The sequence below is a fragment of the Harpia harpyja genome, chromosome 5, assembly GCF_026419915.1.
Source record: "Harpia harpyja isolate bHarHar1 chromosome 5, bHarHar1 primary haplotype, whole genome shotgun sequence".
NCBI lineage: Eukaryota > Metazoa > Chordata > Aves > Accipitriformes > Accipitridae > Harpia > Harpia harpyja.
Genome location: NC_068944.1, coordinates 68,453,597 through 68,473,993, shown reverse-complemented (window position 1 = coordinate 68,473,993; position 20,397 = coordinate 68,453,597). Strand labels below are relative to the sequence as shown.

At 48.1% G+C, this 20,397-nt stretch overlaps 1 protein-coding gene across 1 annotated transcript; it reads right to left on the bottom strand.

Moving 5' to 3' along the window:
- Window positions 1-5,823: 5,823 nt before the first annotated feature.
- On the bottom strand, window positions 5,824-10,022 carry MYC (MYC proto-oncogene, bHLH transcription factor). The gene is made up of 3 exons (XM_052788468.1): window positions 9,741-10,022; window positions 8,027-8,735; window positions 5,824-6,957 (listed from the first exon to the last, which is right to left on the bottom strand). The coding sequence occupies exons 2-3, from the start codon at window positions 8,718-8,720 to the stop codon at window positions 6,395-6,397; spliced, it is 1,257 nt and encodes a 418-aa protein (XP_052644428.1). The 5' UTR covers window positions 8,721-8,735; window positions 9,741-10,022; the 3' UTR covers window positions 5,824-6,394.
- Window positions 10,023-20,397: the final 10,375 nt, after the last annotated feature.

Below are 20,397 nucleotides of genomic sequence, written 5' to 3'. Positions count from 1 at the left end.
CTTTTCTGCCGGGGAGGAAGAGCAGGGATATTTTTCTGCCGTGGGGAAGCGTGCAAACCTTTAGTTCACCTTTGCTTTATCTACACAGTTGCAGAGTTGATCCCTCTTCCCCTAATTCATCCATAGCGCAGCACGGCCTTGGTCACAAGCCAAAAAGGGCTTTGTCAGACACTCAGCCGGGCACTAGAACACAGGAACTACCTGCACTGAGAGGCTTTGTTTGGTTCTGCTGTCGTCATGGAGCAGATTAATGGAAGAAAAAGGACTGGAAAGAAGCTCTCGCTCCGGCAGCTGCATCCCTGTGAGCAGCCCCTTGCACATGCGTGGCACCTGGAAGAAAAATGTGCTGGGAAACGGGAGGGCTGCGGTGCAACTGCAACTTGCGGCGATCCAGGGGGATGTCCGAAGGGACATGGCTGCGGGAGCAGGGCTTTGCATTTGATCATGCATGCTCACGCTTTAGCCTGCAGAATTTTGGAGGTTTGCCTACTCATAGTAGTTGTATATAAAGCACAATTCCTGTAATTTTTAGTTCTTTTTTTCCTCCTGCTATTTCTGTCCTCTTTCATCATGGACAAATTAGCATGAAGGAAGCTGATGGGGCTAATTAGTTCCAAACAGTGTTAATATCTCTGCTTGGAACTCTTTGTTATCCAGTCAGATTGCTCCATTTTTGCAGCTTATAATTTAAAACATCTTCATTCATAGCACCTAATCCTTTATTTCTTCTTTTTTTTTTCTTTTTGATCCTATAGGGAAAACATAATTCCACATAATTGGGACATAGAACCTTGCTATGGAAATGTCATGGTTTAACCCCAGCCAGCAACTAAGCACCACTCAGTCGCTTGCTCACTCCCCTGCCCCACAATGGGATGGGGAGAGAATCGGGGGAAAAAAGTAGAACTTGTGGGTTGAGATAAGGACAGTTTAATAGAACAGAAAGGAAGAAAATAATAATGATAATAATAACAATAATAACATGACAATAATAATAATAATAAAAGAATTGGAATATACAAAACAAGTGATGCACAATGCAATTGCTCACCACCTGCCAACCCAGTTAATTCCCAAGCAGCAATCCAACCCCCTGGTCAACTCCCCCCCAGTTTATATACTGGGCATGACATCACATGGTATGGAATATCCCTTTGGCCAGTTTGCATCAGCTGTCCTGGCTGTGAACCCTCCCAACTTCTTGTGCCCCTCCAGCCTTCTTGCTGGCTGGGCATCAGAAGCTGAAAAATCCTCGACTTAGTCTAAACACTACTTAGCAACAACTGAAAACATCAGTGTGTTATCAACATTCTTCTCATACTGAACCCAAAACATAACACTATACCAGCTACTAGAAAGAAAATTAACTCTATCCCAGCCAAAACCAGGACAGGAAATTACACATGGTTGCAAGAAAGATTTTGCCTTGAATGGAAATGTATTCAAAAGAACAGTAGCCATGGCGAGATCTGTAGAGAGACCTAAATGAAGGGTGAATTTAGCAACAAGATGTAATCACCATAATACATGTCAGGAGCTAACCTACCTTGCTGCTTTCTCCCAGACTTGTATAGAACAAGGAATAGCTCCACAATTCATATATCAAGCTGGAAACTGGAAACAGTGCTTGTGGGAAAAAGATACATTGCCATCAAAGTCAGCTGGAGTCATGCGGCTCCACTCTCAGCCAACAACTTCTCCCTTGTGTCTCACGGCTTCAAGCACAACCATGCAGATGTGCCTTATAGCTTGGGCTCCCATGCATTGGTGGCAACTTGAAGCAAGGTTTGCTCAGTAACTACAAACATCAAATAGTTTTGGTAAGCGGCAAATAAAACTTTTTCATATGCACTAATATTCAGCACCAAAGGTCATGCCCTTTATTATCAGAAAAACTAACTTATCTCATTTCCTAGGAAGATGGAGTCTGGGCACACTTAGAGACAAGGTGCATGGCCTCTGTAGAGATGTGAAAAAATACCCTGTCATATAGACAAGAGCTGATTAAGAGGTGGTATTTTCACTGCCTGGCCAGTGTCTCACCCAGCCCTGTTCCCACCTGGATGCACGGTAACTGCAATTCTTCCATGATGTACATTACTCACACCGCTGAGTCCACTGCCATCAGCAAGATGCTCCAAACGCTTGCACCCTCCCTTCGCTCGAGATGTCTGTAGAAGGTGAATGGCAGATTAGGAGAAAACCCCCTTTGACTTCCTAGCTGTTGTTCTGAATCTTGGATAACGTTCTCGCCGTTGGCTGTCCCCACTGACTCTACAGCTATGCCTGAGATGAGTAAATGACATGAAGGTAGATAAAACTTGCTGAACGTCAAACGTTTTGTACTGGAAATGAAATCCGGCTTCTGCGGCTTATCTATCTCATTTCTTGAATTTTCTTTTTTTTTTTTCTTTCTAGGCAGGTTTAGGCCTCATCTGCATGGAAACCTCAAGGGGAAACCAGAGGTTAGTTTTTAGTCAGCAGACCCTTTTTTCAGAAGGTCCCATAGATGTCTTTTTAAAATGAGGAAACAGCAAACCCGTAACCTGGGAAGTAAATCCTGAGTATCTTCCCAAGCTGTCTGCTTGTGTTAGGATCCCCTATTGTTCAGTGTTATTTTTCTGCTAATTCATTGGCAGATGACTCTAACACAGATCAACCAAAAAAAAAATAGTTAAAAAAAATAATCCAGCGTATTAGAAGATGGTTCATCTCTGTAGATGAAACAACCACCTCTACCTTCTGTTCTGAATAAATTCAGATTTTAACTGAAGTGGCCTGGCTTATTTCCAGTTTACAGTAATTCTATTCCACTTACCTGAAATTCTCCTTTTAATACTGACGAAATGTTTGTCATCTCTCAACTGCCTGCAATGGTTGCAAAGTGCTACAGGAGCAAGAGTGGTTATGGCAGGGGCAAGTAAAGTGATTTCTTTATAGGCAGTGCTAAAATTTTCAAGAGCATCCTCCACTGGCATGAATCTGTTTCCCTGGAAGAAACATGGAACTTCCAGAGGCTCCGATGGGAGCTGAAATAAGCAGACAGCGGTGCTTTTATACATCCCAATGGTCCCCCAGCATATCCTGTATTGATAACATTGAAGTCATTTAGACTATTAGTTGGCTGGAAAACCAGAACTTAGACACAAGAAAAAAAAAAAAAGCTGGAACCCTAAAAATCTGTATTATTAAATGAAAACAATGAGGGTATATGATAAAGGCAATTTTATTTTCACCATAATGGTTTGTTTCTAGTTTCCTTTGATGCCATATTTTGCCTAATGTTTTTCTGGAAGCGAGGTAGCTTGAAATGTCCTTTGAAAGTAAAGGAGCAGCGAGATGAAGTTAAAAATGCTCCTTGTATTTCAAGTAGTATTTTGGTACAGCTGTTTGGCAAGCACTGTAAATACTTACTGCATTTTATTTCAAGGCTCAGAAGCTTCTTTTATAAGCTTATCTCCTTTATTGCTCCAAACCAGCAGCAAACCCCAGCACTTTCTTATCCATATACAACGCATTACTAACTGAATACAGCCCAGAAACTCCTGCGGGATGTCTGTGTCTTCCGAACGTCCTAACCTCTTGCGCTGAGTCGGAAAGTGGCAGCCACCTTCCTGTTCACTGTAGCAGCAGTTTAATGACCAGGAGAGGTTTTTTACCCCTGCACCCATAGGCTGTTTTAATTTGTTTTTGTTTTTGTTTTTAACTACATTATTTAGGTACTTTGCAATCCTTCAGCAAAGTAAGAAATGTCATAAATATGAAGTGTCCTCCCATAAAATCATCCTCTTTTGGAGTGGCACTTTGGGATCATGTTCATGATCTGGTGTGCTCTTCCAGTGGGAAAGTAGCAATCGGAACTGATGCTCTATTAAATGATGAGAGTAAGAAATCAAATAACTGCAAGCATCCTATTCATCAAAAGACTGAGGACCTTCTGCAGATAGATACAATAAAAACCCAAAACTGTTCTCCAAATGATTTAAGAAGCCGAAAAATAAGGAGAGGTTTATTAATCACTGTGGTCTAACCTCATTTAACGGGAAGAAGTGAGGGGTTTTTGCTAACACATGAAACTGGGACCCAAAGGTGACAGATGTTTTTCATAGTTCGTGGATGGACCTACACCTCTCGGTTTGTTTTGGAGGATGGGGATGTAGTTAGAAATTCTTGAACAACAGCTTGCTTCTGTACCAAAGCAATATCTGAAATAGGGTGCACACCAAAAGGCAAGTGAAATTCATGTTCTTTTAAAATAAGTTATCCTGTCTAATAAAGGTAGAACTTTTCTGTTATTCATAGCTGGAAGATTTCCTGATTTACAGTTCAGATACAATTAACAGTTTCATTTCACATCATTCTTTTTCCTCATAAGTGAATATCTGAATCATACACTGAAAAAAGCAACTGCAGACCACTTCTATAAACCCACTTACAAGCCGGTGGTGCAGACAAATTGAAGAAAAAAGCCTTGCTTTCGCCTGTTTTTCTCAGAGAATGATTTTTTTTTTTTCCAAGAAACCTTCAGCCCAGCACCTGAAGCACTTAATCAAATGGGATTTAGACACTTACCTTCTTTTCGAAGCCCCATGGGCAAAATTGTTGGGATGGTTACCCTAGGCTTTGCAGGGCAGAGACCTTTGGCATCCACCCTGTCTATAACATGCTACCTGCCCCCAGCCCGTATACACCCACACTCAACCCTTCTACCTGCTCCAAACTGAAAAGCAATAGAAAACCTGAACCCTCAGTCCCAGTTTGGTTGCTGGCACTGGTGTTATCTGGCAGCACTGCTCCTCAAATGGTTGGAAGCCAAGCAAAAATGTATTTAATGGGAATTATGAAAATCAAAAAGTACAAGGTTCAACTTTTTGAAAAGCACCTTCTTCCCCCACATCAAAGGGCTCATTGATTTCTTGCTGAAGTTCTGACCAAAGTGGAGCTCAGTGGGTGAAAGGGGGGGGGGGGAGAAAAAGATCACATCTGATCTTAGGAGCTGTGACAAGCAAGCATTTTATGGCCCATCCGAAGCTGATCGTGAGACAATTCCTGAACGCAAATATGATTTAATATGGCTGGCAAACGTTAGGAATCTGTCCGAGCATATTCTCCAAGTGAGAAAAAGCTCTTCTTTCCCTTTGCTCCCTTTTGTATGTCCTTGAATTTTGTATTCCTTGAAATCCCAAGTAACTATTCACATTAATAGTGTCAAGGTGTTTGACCAGGAAGATTGGCTTTGCTGATTTCAGCACTTAAAAAGGGAAACCACTCTTGTTTTAACCACTTCAACACTCACCAGCTCAGTTTATTTTCTTATCCCATTTAACTTGTGTTCAAAATCAAACAGGAAGCAATTAAGGTGAGCCTACTACAAAGCAGCCCTCAAAATACGCAGCTGGGTCCCTAGCGCAGAATGAAGGTCATGCCCCCCAAATGTAATTATACACATTTGAAAGGAATGCAGAGCCCATACGTTGGGGTGACCGGTGTAAAAATACACCACCTCAACTTTACTTTCAGCAGGCAAATGACCATGGCCAAGACAGACACTGCTACCACCACCTTCATGGAGGCACTGGTGGCAACACAGGTTGAACTGACAAAGCACATTAGACCAACGATTTTATCTACTTGAATCGACAGAAGGGGGGAGGAAGAAACTCAACTCCTTACTATGCTGCAAAACCATCATCATTTCCTCTCGCCTAACTAACTCCCCTTTGACTTTTGTCAGGTCACTGCCATGATGCCAGGGGGAGGGATGTCATGGACATAAGCATCTAATGACAACAGTGGGAGACAAAGCAAAGTCTTTACACAGGATTTAGCTAATTATATTTTGGGCAAATATTTATTTATCTAAAAACAAAATAAAAATCATTTTTAAAAGAAAAATGTATTTAAATAAAAAACAAAATTGTGAAATGTTATGGCACAGAAGTTCAAGACAAGTATAAATCCAGTTGCCACAACTGTTGCGTATTAATGTTGCACATTTTTCTATAAAGGCTTTATTAAAGGTATTTACATGGCAATAAGATGTGTAAATATATACAGCAATCTGGGGACAACTTTTTTTGGGGATTTTCATATGAAAAAATGCCTTAAATACAAAATTTTAAAAGAAAAAAAGTTGAAGAGTTCATCCCCAAGCATGAAGAATGTCCCATCATCCCTTATGCCCAAAGTATCAATTATGAGGCAGTTTTGAGGTTCTGGCCAAACCCTTGGGAGATTCAGCCAAGGTTGTGTAGTCTCAAGTTAAATCGCACAGCATGCAGTTGCAACAGTTCCATGTTGGATGGACTGGTGTAGTTCATGAGTGATATTAGAAACAATATTTTAGCATCGTTTCAGTCTCATTTGGGTTATTCTAAGTGATGCCCAAGAGTTCCTACGCACAAGAGTTCCTTAGCTGCTCGAGTTTGTGTTTCAACTGTTCTCTCCTCCGCCTCAACTGCTCTTTCTCTGCGATCAGTCTGTGTTCGTCCGACTGGATGGAAAGAACGTACTCCGTTGCTTTTTTCAGGATGACAACCTTGGGCGCCTTTTCGTTGTTGGCCACCTCGGGTATCTGGTCACGCAAGGCAAAGAAACTCAGCTTCAGCTCGTTTCTCCTCTGGCGCTCCAAGACATTGTGCGTTCGCCTCTTGTCGTTCTCTTCCGAATCTGACGTGCGGGGACTCGAGCATTTTCGGTTGTTGCTGATCTGTTTGAGAACTCTGCCACTGTCCAACTTTAGCCTTTTTGCAGCTGGATATTCAACCTTGGTGGAGGGAGGAGCGGCATAATTGTGCTGATGGATGTTGACGTGACACCGTTTGAGAACCAGCGGGCTGTGGTGGGGCTTACTGTGCTCTTCTGATGTGTCTGTGCTGGACTCTGTGCTGGATTCGGATTCATTCGCTTCAGCTAATGTAACGACATCAATTTCCTCATCTTCCTCTTGTTCTTCCTCTGCAACGGGAAAAACAACAACAACAAACGGACTCATAAGCTGATCTGTGCAAATACTCTCAGGACCGCTGTATTTATAAGGGAAGGTTATTCTGAGCTGCACAGCAAGGAACTCATTGACAAACCCATCTTAAAACCATCTGAGGCTGCTGGACTCCGCTTTCCCCCAAGAGCCTTTCCTTTAAGGAAGCAACGCTTCAAGTGCAATAGGACACACAGAGCACGCTCCAAACCCCGGCTCCCTGATTTCAAAAGTTGCAAAGATGTTGCGTAATTCCGAGGAGCGCAGGAGAGATAGCAGGAAAGTTTAACCTCGGTTGTCAGCAGTACAGCGCAATAAAGCTCCCAGACTCGAGCTGCCCTTAATCGAGGATTTAGAAGGCTTTGGCCACGCCTCAAAAGAAAGCTTACTTAACACACATGTGTATTCAGAGACATTTTCTGAATCCCTCTTGATCTGCTAACTTGTGGAAAATCGAAGAGGGGGGGAAGGAAGGCTGTAGGGCTTGAGTAGAAACTCACTTTCAAACAAAATTTATGAGGGAGCGGAACACGCTGTCAAATACCTAAGGAAGCATTTCTAAAACTTTCCCAGCCCCATTCACTCTGCAGTCACTTTCACTAGCACCTCCCTGACTGACTGCACATTCCCCCGCGGCTCCCGGGCGGGATTTACCTCTTTCCCGGCCCACGGGTGGCACTGGGCGCCAGCTTCCCCGGGACACCGCGCTGGAGACCGACTCTGACCCCGTTATGAAAGTTTCTCCCTCCCTCTTTTTTTTCTTTCTTTCTTTTTTTCTTCCCCTTTCCTCACTCCACCCCTGGAGGGAAAACTGGGCTGGTTTTCCAGGAAACAAATTCGCTGGGATCCTCTCCGTGCCTCGCTAACGTGGCATTTCAAAAAGCCCACGCGGGGCGAGGGGGAGGAGAAGGGGGGCGAGGAGGGAGGCGGCGGCCGGGGCGGGGGGGGGGGGGGCCGCCGCCCCGCTCCCCCAGCCCCCGGCGGAGCCCCTGGGGTTGCCGCGTGGATTCCCACGCCCTCCCCCGAACACGCGTGGGCCCCACTCACCCGAGTCGCTGCTGGTCGTGGGCGGCGTGTCCTCGCCCAGCAGGGACGCGGGGCTGGCGCCGGGCGGCCCGGCCCGCGGGGCCCGCTCGCTGAGCGGGTAGGGGAAGACCACCGAGGGGTCGATGCAGTCGGCGGCGGCGGCGCCCAGGTCGTGCAGGTAGAGGCCGGCCGAGGCGGCGGGGGAGGCGGCGAGGCCGGGCGGCGGCGGCGGCGGCCCGGCGGGCGGCGGGCCGGGGCGGGCGGCGGGGCCCCCCTCCCGGCGGGCCGCCTGGTAGGAGGCCAGCTTCTCGGAGACCACCTTCTCCAGCTTGGCGGCGGCGGAGAAGCCGCTCCACATGCAGTCCTGGATGATGATGGACTTGACGAAGGACTCGTCGTCCGGGTCGCAGATGAAGCTCTGGTTGACCATGTCCCCCCCGAGGAGCTCGGTCACGATCTCCAGCTGGTCGGCGGTGGAGGGGAAGCAGGAGGCGGCGGCCAGGCTGGAGCGGCGGCTGGGGGAGAGGGGCGGCGTGGGCAGCAGCTCAAACTTCTTCCAGATGTCCTCGGACGGGGCGGGGGGCTGCAGCTCGCTGCCCCGCTGCTGCGCCGCCAGGTAGAAGTTCTCCTCCTCCTCCTCGAAGTAGAAGTAGGGCTGCACCGAGTCGTAGTCGTAGTCGTAGTTCTTGCTGGGGAAGCCGGCGCTGAGCGGCATCGCGGCGGCTGGTGCCTGCGGGCGGGAGGAGGGAGCGGGGGGCGCCCGGGTGAGCCGCGCTCCGCCGCGGGGATCGGCTCCCGCCGGCCTCGGCGGGGCCGCCGGCCCCCCCCCCCCCCCCCCCGGCGCCCAGCGTTCCCCCCCCGGCTCCCCGCGCCGCGCCGGCGGGGAAGCGCGCAGTCGCGTTCAGCGATTAAGAAGGGAAAAAAAAAAAATCATAATAGCAAGAAGGGAAAAAAAAGGTAAATGCACGACCTCCCTTCACCCCCTTCCAAGCTCGGCAGGACAAGCGGGCGGTGCGACCTATATCTACCGAGGGGTCGGCTGCCGGCTCCCGGACCACCCTCCCGCAGCTCGGCCGCCCTGCCTCGCTCGGCTCGGCTCGGCTCGGCTCCCCGCCCGCCGCCCCTCCGCAGCCGCGCTCGCTCGCTCGCTCACACGGGGCAACGCTCCGGCCGGCGCCGGCACGGAGCCCCCTTCCCTTCCCTTCCCTTCCCTTCCCTTCCGTTCCCTCCCGCGGCCGCAGCCCTAGCCTCATCCAGCCTCCCGGGAGCCGGGCGGGAAAGAGCGGCCAGCGCCCGGCAGCTTCCAGCCGAGAGCCGGGCTGCTCCCCAGCCACCCACCTGGGCGTGCTGGCAACGCACGGCGACGGGCAGGCACCTTGGCAAACTTTGCCAAATCTTGTCATATATACATGCATATACGCATATATATATGCATATAAGCAGTATGTGCAATAACCATAACCTGCCCGCGCATACGCGGGAGAAGCAAATGCTTCCCCCCCTCCCGCCCCCCCCAAAAAAAAAAAATTAAATCAAATTAAAATCCGAGCGCAACAAAAAGGATGAGGAACGCCGGTGCCCCGGCAGAGGAGAGCGTCCCTCGGGAGGGACCGTCGGTATCCACGTCCGCGGAGCACAGCCCCGCCGGCAGCCCGGGTGTCACCGGCCCGTGTCAGTCCAAACGCCACAACCGCGGGGGATCGAGTGATGGCAAAAGCAGAGCCCCGCAACTCACCGGCTTCTCCAACGCGCCAGCTGCGAAACGTAGCGAGGCAATTATTGCGGGCGGTGCGGGGATCAACAAAAGAAGGAAAAAAATATATATATAGATATAAAATAAAAAATAATAAAAAAAGAACCGCCGGAAAGGACGGAAAAGGGAAAAAAAAAAAGACAAGACGCCGGGAGAATGTAGATCTCTTCCTCCCACCAGGGCTTAAAAAAACCACACGGAGCAGCGGAGAGAAGCCGCCTTCCCGGCGTGCAGCAGATCGTAGGGTCCAAGGCGGCGCGGCGCGCTCTGTCCGGTACAATAGAAGTTTAGTTGCTTTCCTCCTTTAAAGCGCCGGCGAGGGGCGGGCGGAGGTGCCGCGGGGGCGGGGGCAACACCGCGGGCGCGCTCCCGCCGGGCGCGCCGCCGCTCCCCCTGCCCGGCCCCCCGGCAGCCGCGCAGGCTCCGCGCTCCCGCCGCGGGGAGGGGGCGCCGCGAGGGGGCGGCCGCGCTGCTCCGCGCTGCCCCCCCCCTTCCTCCTCCTCCTCCCTGCTCCTCCTCCTCCTCCTCCTCCTTCCCGCCGCCCGGCTGCGGAGAGATCCGCGCCGGCGCTTTTCTCCCTGCCTCCGCCGGCCGGGAGGGAGACGCGCCGGCGGGAGGCGATGCAGCGCTCCGCGGGCTTTTTTTTTTTATTTGTTTTACTTTTTTTTTTTCTTGGCGTTTTACTACGAGCCGCGCAAGGAGAGGTCGGAAGTAAACATAGTAAAAAAAAAAAAAAAATACTAGTAGGGATTAAAAGGCAGCTCCTCGCCGTTCCCCTCCTCCCGCCGGCTTTCCAGCAGGAGAGCGCGATGCCCCCCGATGGCGGCGGCGGGGGAAGGGGCTTCACCCCCTCCTCTACCCCCCGCCTCCCCAAGAGGCTTCGGCGCGCACCGAGGGCGAGCTGGCCCCCGCAGGGGTGGCCGAGGGCCGGCGGGGGAGGCGCTGGCTCCCGGCACAAAGGAGCGTGTGTGGCTCGGGCACCCCCCGCCCCGGTCGCCGCTTGGTTATCCCGCCTCTGCCGGCGCCTGCAGAGGATTAAACCGGGAGAAGGAGGCTGGGGGGGGGGGCGGAGGCTGAGCCCCACGGGGGTCACCTTGCAGCCACGCTCCTTTGGACGGTCCCCGGGTGTGCCCCCGCCCCGGCTTGTGCCGCCCCCCCGCTGACCCCCACCGGCGGCCCCTTCCCCCGTCCCGGGCTGACCCCCCCCGCCCCTTTCGGCCATCCCCGAGGGGGCGCGGAGCCGCGGCGGCTGCCGAGTCCCGACGGGGCAACTCCCGCCACCCCCCCCCCATCGCGGCGGGCGGGCGGGCGAGTCCCGGCGGGACCGCGGCCCCGGCGAACCGTTAGCCACCGGCGACCCGCACGGACAGCCCGGACCCCCTCCCGCCGCCCGGGCGGGCGCAGCTCACGCACCTGCGGTTCCCTCGGGGGGTCCCCGGGGCCGCCTCCAGCCCCCGCCGACCTGCGCCCTGCGCATCCCACCCAGCCCCCGCCCGCCGCGCTGGGCTCCGCGCTGGCGGGAGTTGGAGGGACACCCCGCTGTGTTCACCCCCCCCCCGAAAACGCTTCCAGGCGGCTGTCCCGTCCCCACCGCGGGCACCCCCGCTGGGATTTTTTTATTCCTATATGTGTATTTATTTATTCCCCCCCCCCCCCCCCCAGCATTTTTCTAAGCACACGGCGAGCACAAGCCCTGGGGGGGGGCTGTGTGTGTGTGTGATGCGGAGCGCGGGGCCGCTCCGCAAGGCGGGAGGCCCCCCCTTCCCCACCCCCGCTGAGGCTCCCGCCGGCGCGGGGGGGCGGCCCCGCTTTCCCACGGCCGCGCCGCTACCGTGGGGCCATCGCGCCCTCTCCCGGCCGGCCCGCGCCCGCGGGAAGCCGCGCGCAGCCCCCGCCCCGGGCACCCGCGGTACCACCCCCCCCCTCCACGCTGCTCCGTGGGCTGCCCCCCCCCATTACCTCCCCTGCCCCAAAATACCCCCCCCCTTTTTTTTTCTGTCGACCATTTCTGCTGAGCAGCGTTTCTTTGCAAGCATCAAACTCGTCACGGAGCAGAGGGCTGCAAGTGAAATTTGGACCGTTTTCTCCCATCCCATGTCCTGTTGGTAAAGGAGGGACAGTTTTACGCAGAAAGGGTGATAAAGCAACCATGTATAGTCATGATGTAGATGCTTCACCTAGTGACATTTCCAGAATCAGATTTACCCTCGCTCAGAGATAGCTTAAAATACAGCATGCTATTTTTAAAAAACATCACCCTCTGTCTGTAGTAGACCTTGCTGCTGTGAATGGAAATAACGTGACTAAAGGCAGGCCTGAACTCAGCCAGAAAGGTGCAAGATCTGAATTAATCTAGTTACAACTAGTGTAAAACACAGTGTGGGCGCTTTTATCTATTTAAGTACAGCATCAGGATAGCCAGATAGGCAATAAATGTCCTCAAAATTGTAAAAGTCATTGAAGTCCAGCCGGAGCTGGTGACAGTAGAAATATTTTGAAATTACTCCAGTACAGATAGGGTTGAAAATCGTAATCCCATTCATGATTGCAATATAATCATAGGCAGAGCAATTAACTGTAGTATCACAGAGGATTATGACTCGAAGTGAGGAATAAGTAACATGAGCAGATGGACTCTTAAAATACCCTGTGTTCACATGAATGGAAAAACAGGAAAGGAGGATTGGAAGAAAAGTGCTATTGAAACAATACAGCCTTCAGAGGAAACAGTCTTTAAAATATTCTACAGGGTTTCTTCAGATCTCATGCAGACTGTAAGTAAGTTCCCTTTTTCTTGGGGCGCCAGCTCCGAGGTGTACCAGTGCAGCTCTTACGTGGCAGTTTTAGCAGGGATGAAGACAGACATTTCCCTCTGATTTCTTACGTCCAGCCCCAGCTGTAAAAGAACACAGGCACGGTATGAAAGCAGTAAGTATAAATCTCCAGTAAAAAGGCCATTTGGACAAAATAGCTGTTATACGGAAAGAATAAATACACAAGTATAACATTAAGGAGACAGCACAGTCAATGTGATTGTTTTGGCATGGGGGGTTTAGTGATAAATAGGAAATGGGAGGGGGCTGAGCCGGGAGCCTGGGTGGAATTTATGTGTGATGGCAGAGTGGGAACCTGTGAGAAGCAGAAACGAAAGCAAAACCTGAGAGAGAGTGGAGATGGTGGAAAAAGCTCTCGCACCTCTCTGCGTCTGGAAACCCCTGAGACAAAGTGTAATGTTATGCGTGCCTATGCCACCTACTGCATGTTTTATTTTCAGGAGACACCTGCAATTTCCTTTTCAGTGGACAAGAAGCCATCTAATAGTTGTAGGGTCACCATGAACGTGTAGCTATCTTCAGAAATTTCTGCTGAAATTTTCACTTGACCTCTCCACAGCTTTGCAGGTTGCTGGTTTTCCACCAGTGAGAAACAGGAAAGTACTAACTAGATATTAATTAGTCCTGGAAAGTCCTAAGTCCTTGTTAGGAGTGAGAGAGTTCACCCAATGAGAGATTTACCCAAATAAATGGGGTCCTTGCACTCAGAGCCATTAAAATAGGTTTAGCGCACCTATGTGCATCTGATAGCACCTGTGCAGGGAATCATGTCTCCACAGCTGCCCCAGTTGCCCAAAGGACCCTGGTCCAGAAAGCAGGCCCACGCTACAGGGGCAAGAAGAATCAGATTTGCCTTATTACTATAAAAACCAGAAATGTGTTACTTTTTCATGTCTTTCAGCAGCTGTAATTTCTCTAACAATAGGAGGTGAGATGTGTGTAGGCAGAAGCTGACAGTGTTTCTGCAAGCTGCACAGTATTGGCTAAATTAATAACGTCTTCCTACCCCCCTCTTCCAGGCTCAGGAAGACTCGTATGCTGCACTAACAAGTACCTTCTCAATGGAATTCCCCAGCACAAAGGAGAAATGCAGACATCTGGGAGGGCCACTGTCCTTGTCTGTGTACCATGGTGAAAAACAGAGACCAAAATACACCTCCTGTCGAAGACACAGAGGAACCAGCGCCACTGCAGTTTCCATCATTGCGAGCCCAGTATAGCAGCCCCAGCTGTGGGCTACAAGTCTTTTGAATGATAATACAGTCTGCAGAAGAAAACAACAGGTTCTGTAGAGTGTCATCAGTAAATATGAATGTGAGGATCGCAACAGTATCATAAAATAATATAAAATAAAATAAGATAAAATAAAATAAAATAAACCAAACCAAACCAAACCAAACCAAAATAAAATAAAATAAACCAAAACAAAATAAAATAGTGCTAGATTTAAATCAGCGGTAGCACATATCAAATACTAAACTCATCTGCTGTTGGAAGCCAAGGCTGTGCATCCTCACCTTGTGGATGTCCACCTTCAGAAAGTGATGTCATGGGGTCAGTGAAAGTGGCATCTGGTGTAATTATTTTACATTTCCGCATGCTCTTAGCTATGTGCCCAAGAGTGCTTGCAGCAAACGTGGCAGCTTCTTCCTCTGTACCATGCTTCTCGTAAGCTGCCAGCCTGATACTCACTATGGAAAAAATTCAGAACATTTATTGCCAACAGGAAAAGGGAAACACACAGAAGGAAATAGAAGAAAACTAAATGGGGAGAGGGCCGGGGAAAGAAAGTGTTATGCTGATATTAAATTAATCTCCCAGCACTGCGGTGAGTACCACATCTCTCACAGAAACCCACTGATATCCCAGAAAAGTAGGTTTTGTCATCAAGAGAATTAGGACAGAGCCTGAACTTCTCCTCTGGCTTGGGCTGCAAACACCAGTCTTCAACCCAAACCAAAGGAGATTTGAAACTATCATGCCCAGGATCTAGAGTTAGGACTTTTTTTTATTTCATTTTTTGATTGTTAAACCCAAACATTTTAGATCTTGACCCTGCTTCATAGTTGATTTTTTAATCTGACGGTGCATATGAAATCACAACCTTAGTGAAACTAAAACATTAGCTGTTTTTAAAGGCGGTTTGGTATCATACAGGTATGTATCAGTATGTATTTGTCCTGCTTTATCCTAGTCTTTGTGATTGTAAAATAGAAGATGGCATCAGGAGTGAAACACAGGAAAATATCTTTATTGTAATGTAACTAACTTTTCTGACTACAAAGAATGAAATCCTTTTCACCAGCTTTGGTCTTTCCATCATGTGCAGCCTTTCCCTTTTTTGCTTCAGGGTAAAATTACCACAGCTCTTAATTTGTTTACAGACAGTTTCACTTTGCAGTTCTTTCAAACCATCACAGTTTGGGTATCAAATTTTAGTTTGTTTTCAAACAGGGCAGCCCTTGATTAGTTTATTCTTAACTATATAAAATAAACCCATTCAGATGCATATACAACTATTTTAAAATCTCAATACCAGCTACTTAATGCTAGCTATTTTTAAATACACTACCTGTAAACTAATCTAAGTCCCATTGAAGCAACCCAAAAATAGGAGTAGAGTTTGAATCAGCCCTTCCTACACAAATTAACACCTTTTGACATGGGCAGCTGGGAGGTACCGAGCTAACACCAGTAGTTTTGGCATTCCTTGATAGAAGAGAGTTTTGTCCAGCTGTGGATTAATAGTGAATTACAGGATATCTGCACTGATTTAAGTGCATGATAAATAAGGAGATCTTCAAGGCTCTTGTGAAAGATAAACAGTTATTTTTGAAAGTCTGGGTAATTTAAATTTCTCTTCAAAAAGAAAAAGAAGAGCTGTTTCAGACCAATCAGCCCCAAAAGGCCAGTCATGCATCCCCAAGGCCTCCACATTCTCTGAATTTTATGCTGCAATTATCAGATTGTCAAGACGTCCCAGCTCTGCTTGATTAAGTCCTCTTTAAAGTATTATGGCTATTTGCAACTACTTAATGATCCTTTCAGGTACCAACACTGTCAAGACTTTCTTTAATTTTAAAAGCCTTAGTCTTTAGAGCTAGGATGGGATCAGAGCCTCTCCATTGCATTGCTCTAGCCCTTCAAAGTTGGCAGGTGAGAGTTTCTGAATGATGCTCCCCGTTCTCTGCCCTGCACAAGACAGAACATCACACGTGAGGCAGCAGGAATGAGCCTTTCTGCCTACCCATGTATGTGGAGCCACTTGCATATTGCACCCGCAAGTGCAGAGAGTCCCCCCGCGCTTTGCTGTGACGCCGAGGGGATCTGCAGAGCCTGTGCACCCAGTGGGAAGGAGCTCCAGAGCCCCATCATGGTTGGAAAGCAGGGAAGGATTGGAAGTTATTAGGCAGGTTTCTTATTAATGGTCAAGAAAAATAAACAACCCCTCTTGCAGCAACTTCCTTGCAGGTTTGGTATGAAAGCAGAGGAGCACGGAGCTCACTGTAGTTAGTTCTTACGGCACGTCCTGTGGAGGCACAGCTTCAGAAATATCTGAGTGTATCAGATATTATCTGGAGGAAGGAATGTGTCAGCTGACAGCAAGGCTGGAAACTATTGAAACTATTGTCAGCTGGGCCATTATTATAATTATCTCTTGTCTCTTTGAGAATTAATATCCAACAATCCTGTCCCGTCTACGAACAGGTGAGAGGATACAACGCTTCCAGGAATAATGCAGGTGGTTGCAAAATAGCTGCTTTAAAGATGAGGCATCTGATTGCTACCAAATTAACAGGTTCAGCCACAGGAAAACATTCTGGGAAAGAAAGTAACCCCATAGAGGAGGAATTTCTAAAAAAGTAGCTATGTATGGGCTTTGGAAAACACTGGAGACTGGAGGTATTACTGGCCTTGTTGCAACTCTTAGGTGGTTGTATTTGATTTTTTGGGGCAGGCGGAAGTGTGTATGCAATCTACCCAACTGAACCAATGCAAAGTCCAGAGCTCTGGTTCAAGCTGTTGGTGAAGATCATCTGAGCTCCCTTGTCTGGCTCCCTGCTGAGCAAGCTCAAGAGCACTCATGGGTTTTGCTTGTCTTGCTCAGCAGGTGAAATGATGATGTTCTTGTCATCAACCCTTATATTAATCTTAGAGCTCCTGTTTGATCATGTCTTTATGGGAGGGAGGAAGATGAGCTTGTAGCAGGGAGTTTGTGGGTATTTACAAGGAACATTTCTCACTTAAGGTGTCTGTCTGGCCTCCATGAGTTTCTGCTATCAAGTCACGCCTTCTCGGGGCTGGTTTATGGAAGAGAACGGTCACATTTAAAAATTACTTTGGTGACCTGGGAATGAGCACAGTTGGCCTCTGCAGTCAAGGACAAATCCTTTTCAGTGCTATCTCAATGAAGTTAACTTTCCAGCCACACTCAACCAAAATGATACTGACTCTAGCACTGAGAAATACATACCAACAACTGAGCGCAATCACCCTCTGCTCAAGTTAGTGTGAAGCTGACACCTTTCTCATGGGTAGTACTCTGTGCAAAGCCTTTCGGAGTAGCCGCTCACAGCACAGAGCAGGCCAGTGGGGAACATACTGTCAAACTGAGTCCTAAAAAGGCACCAGATGGTTTCTAACTCTTCACACCTAAAAACCTCTTCATGCATTCAGCTGTTACAGTCTCCTAATAATGTCATGTGGCTGATAACCCTAACCTCTCCCTAGCTTTATTATGCTGTGCAGTTAATTCTGAATGGATTTGGGCATACATTGCCAGGTATAGCAAAAGCGTTACCTTGACTAGATCAGGGCTTGCACATTCCAAGGTTTCTGGGTCCTAACTGTCTCAGGCCAGGCACCCACAAGTAACAGATACCACTGAGAAATGTGGCCTAAGCCATCAGCGATGGTCACGTCAGCAGGCTTTGGTCGCGCAGTGTTACAGCTTCTGCGTTCCTCTAAGCTCTTTGTATCTCTGTTTTAGCATCATTTTTGTTACTTTTGGTGGAGTTTAGTTTACCAGCAGTCAGAGCAAATTCAGAACTGTCTAACAGCACTCAGACCAGACGTCTTGGGGAGATGAAGCATTCTTATCTGTGGCTGCTGCTGCATTTTGAAATGAGCATGAGAGGTAAATACATCCATGAACATTTGCTGCCAGTATGGATTTAAAAGCAAAACGCAGTCAGAAAGGCTACTGAAAAACTACTTCACTTGGCTGATAACTCAATTTGTTGATAAGAAAGAGGGAGTGTTTTGTCTCTGTGTATCAGATAAGGGACTTATCACTCCCTGCACTGTTGATGATGAACATGTTCATCTGGCAGATAGTGGCAATAAAGCCACATCTCCCCTTTGCACTGCAAGACATATGCTGCATCAAATGAAATTACGGGAAATGGATTTAAAACACTTCTTGGTAAATGTTTTTTAAACCAATTTGTAATTAACCTGTGGAACCTCCTGCTGCATTTTATCAGAAAGGGAAATACCATGCTTGAAAATGGATGTTTCCTGTGAGCAATAATATGAGGACATAAAAAGCGTAAAAAGAGGGGAGAAAGGACATCATTGGTAAGGGCTAGGATTGCGTAATTTAAGAGGTGGGCTGTAATTAGAAGTGTGAGGTTGTATTTTCTTCCTGCACTATCCAAATGTAGGTTGTTGCTAGATATAGATGTATTTCTGAATCTGGTTGGCATTTTTTTCATACTACGCAGTCAGACCCACACAACATTGGGGCCCACCTTTGCCAGGAGAGCAAGCCTGTCTGGGATGAAGGGACCTTCTGTCACAGCTGTTTGCTGAGATGTTTAAAAAGCACTTCAACAGTTTGATCCTGCAGTGCAAAAAGACCCTAATCGGGCATGTGCTTATGTCTGTGTTTTGTTGCCCAGTCTGGGGAGACCTCAGCAAGAAGATGTCAGGGTGCATTGCAGCACTACCCAGACTAACCATTTCAGGTCTGGCTGCAGAGCCAGACTGTAAATACAGGATCCCAGCGTGGGTACAGAGCCACATGAATGCCTTTTACTTCCACTGCTGAGGGTGGTGTGGACAGAGAGAGCTTGGATCTGTTGGTACTCACCAATGCAAACCGATGCAGTGGGCTGTACCCGCATACCTGCATCGATCCACTCCTCGAAATTAAGTCTGAGCTTCAGAAAGCTTGAGTGCTAGTCCAGGCTTTGACTTGGTAGGAGCAATGCTGCTTCACTGTGCCTGTTTCTCCTTGTCTTGGTTGAGTTTGTGCATGGCAGAAAGTGGGCTAAATCTCCAGAAGTGGCTGTGCACTGTGCACTGATGGGCAATGCCAGGGGACTGCTGAGACCCAGCGTATCAAACACAGGTACCAGAGGACTAGGGCCGCAAACCCCAATGTGAAAACTCCCAAACTTGATTCAGGACTAATTGGTCCTTCTGCAAGGTGATTTTGTTTTATTTTCCTACTTCAGAAGATTCTTGGTGTTGCCTAAGTCTAGTCCTTCCTCCTACCGACATTCAGACTATGTCCCTTTCTCAAACTGGGGAGGGTTGCAATTATGACTGCAGTGGCAAGAAAAGCTTTGATCAGAAATTGGCCTGACAAGGAGTGTGCTGAGGGATTAATGCAGAACTGACTTCATCAGCAGCTAAGAGCTCTGTGGAGGAGGAATTTAGGTGCTTCTTACACCCTCAACAATGCAAAGCAGCCATCATCAACAAGGTGTTCCCCAGAGGATGCTAATCACTCTCCTCCCTCTTGATCAGCAGTTAAGAGTGTCTCTCTTCTTTCTACTTATTGCCTCATCAGAGATGCCAGAGGTATTTCTTAGAAGATAAGAAATTATTTACACCCAGCCTTAGAAAGGAAAGAAAATGTCCTGAGTGAGCTACAACCATTATTGTTACTGTTATCATTTGTATTGCAAAGGCACCTAACCATGCTCAGACCCCATGGTGTAGGGCCAAGTATATTTTATCGACCATACTGCCTGCCTTTGCTCTAAAAGGGTTTGTGAGGTGTGCAAAATGGGGGGAGGGTGGTTTAGAGGGTGAAAGTACATGGTCCAACACTGCATACAGGAATAGAGCAAGGGAATCTGGGAAGCCCCAGATTTTCTCTAACCTATCGTGGCCTGTGTGTTTGGGAAGTAGGGAATATCTCTGTTTCCTATTCTCTTCCATTAGGACTTATCTGCAGATCCAAACCATAGCACCTAAAGGATCTAGGATAACCCTCCTGTACCAGTATAGCTCCCATCTAGTTCTTCTAGTGTAGATGTACCCTCCCATGAGTGTCATGGGAAAGGGCGATGAGAGATGGATCTTGCTTTTGGTGGGAACAGAAATCAAAAATAAGAATATATCACTTTAGGACCATCTAGCTCTGCTCCTTACTAAGGACTGTGCATTCTTTGCTTTTTTTTCTTTTTTTTTTAATAGATCACCGCAGAAATTATACAAGTTAAGAGTTGAGACTACTGAATGCTTCAGAATATCAAGTTCTGCCTACACATGATGAGAAGTTTAGGTAGGTATGTATGCTAGCCCCCACAATGTGCTAATATCTACAGCTATTACGTTGTTAGTGCTCTGATATTTAACCAGAAGCTATCTCTGCCTTTAGCTTATGATTGTCTCCGCTTCGCTGGTTATTTTTTCCCTCAAAACAAAGAGAGAATGTGCTCTGATGATATTGTGTCTATGAAACCAAAGGCTGTGTGTGTGCGCTGTGGAATTTAGTCATAATATTTCTAATTGGAAGGTTCAAGGTCATCCTTACTTTTACACGCTCGGTCATTCTCTCCTGCACTGCT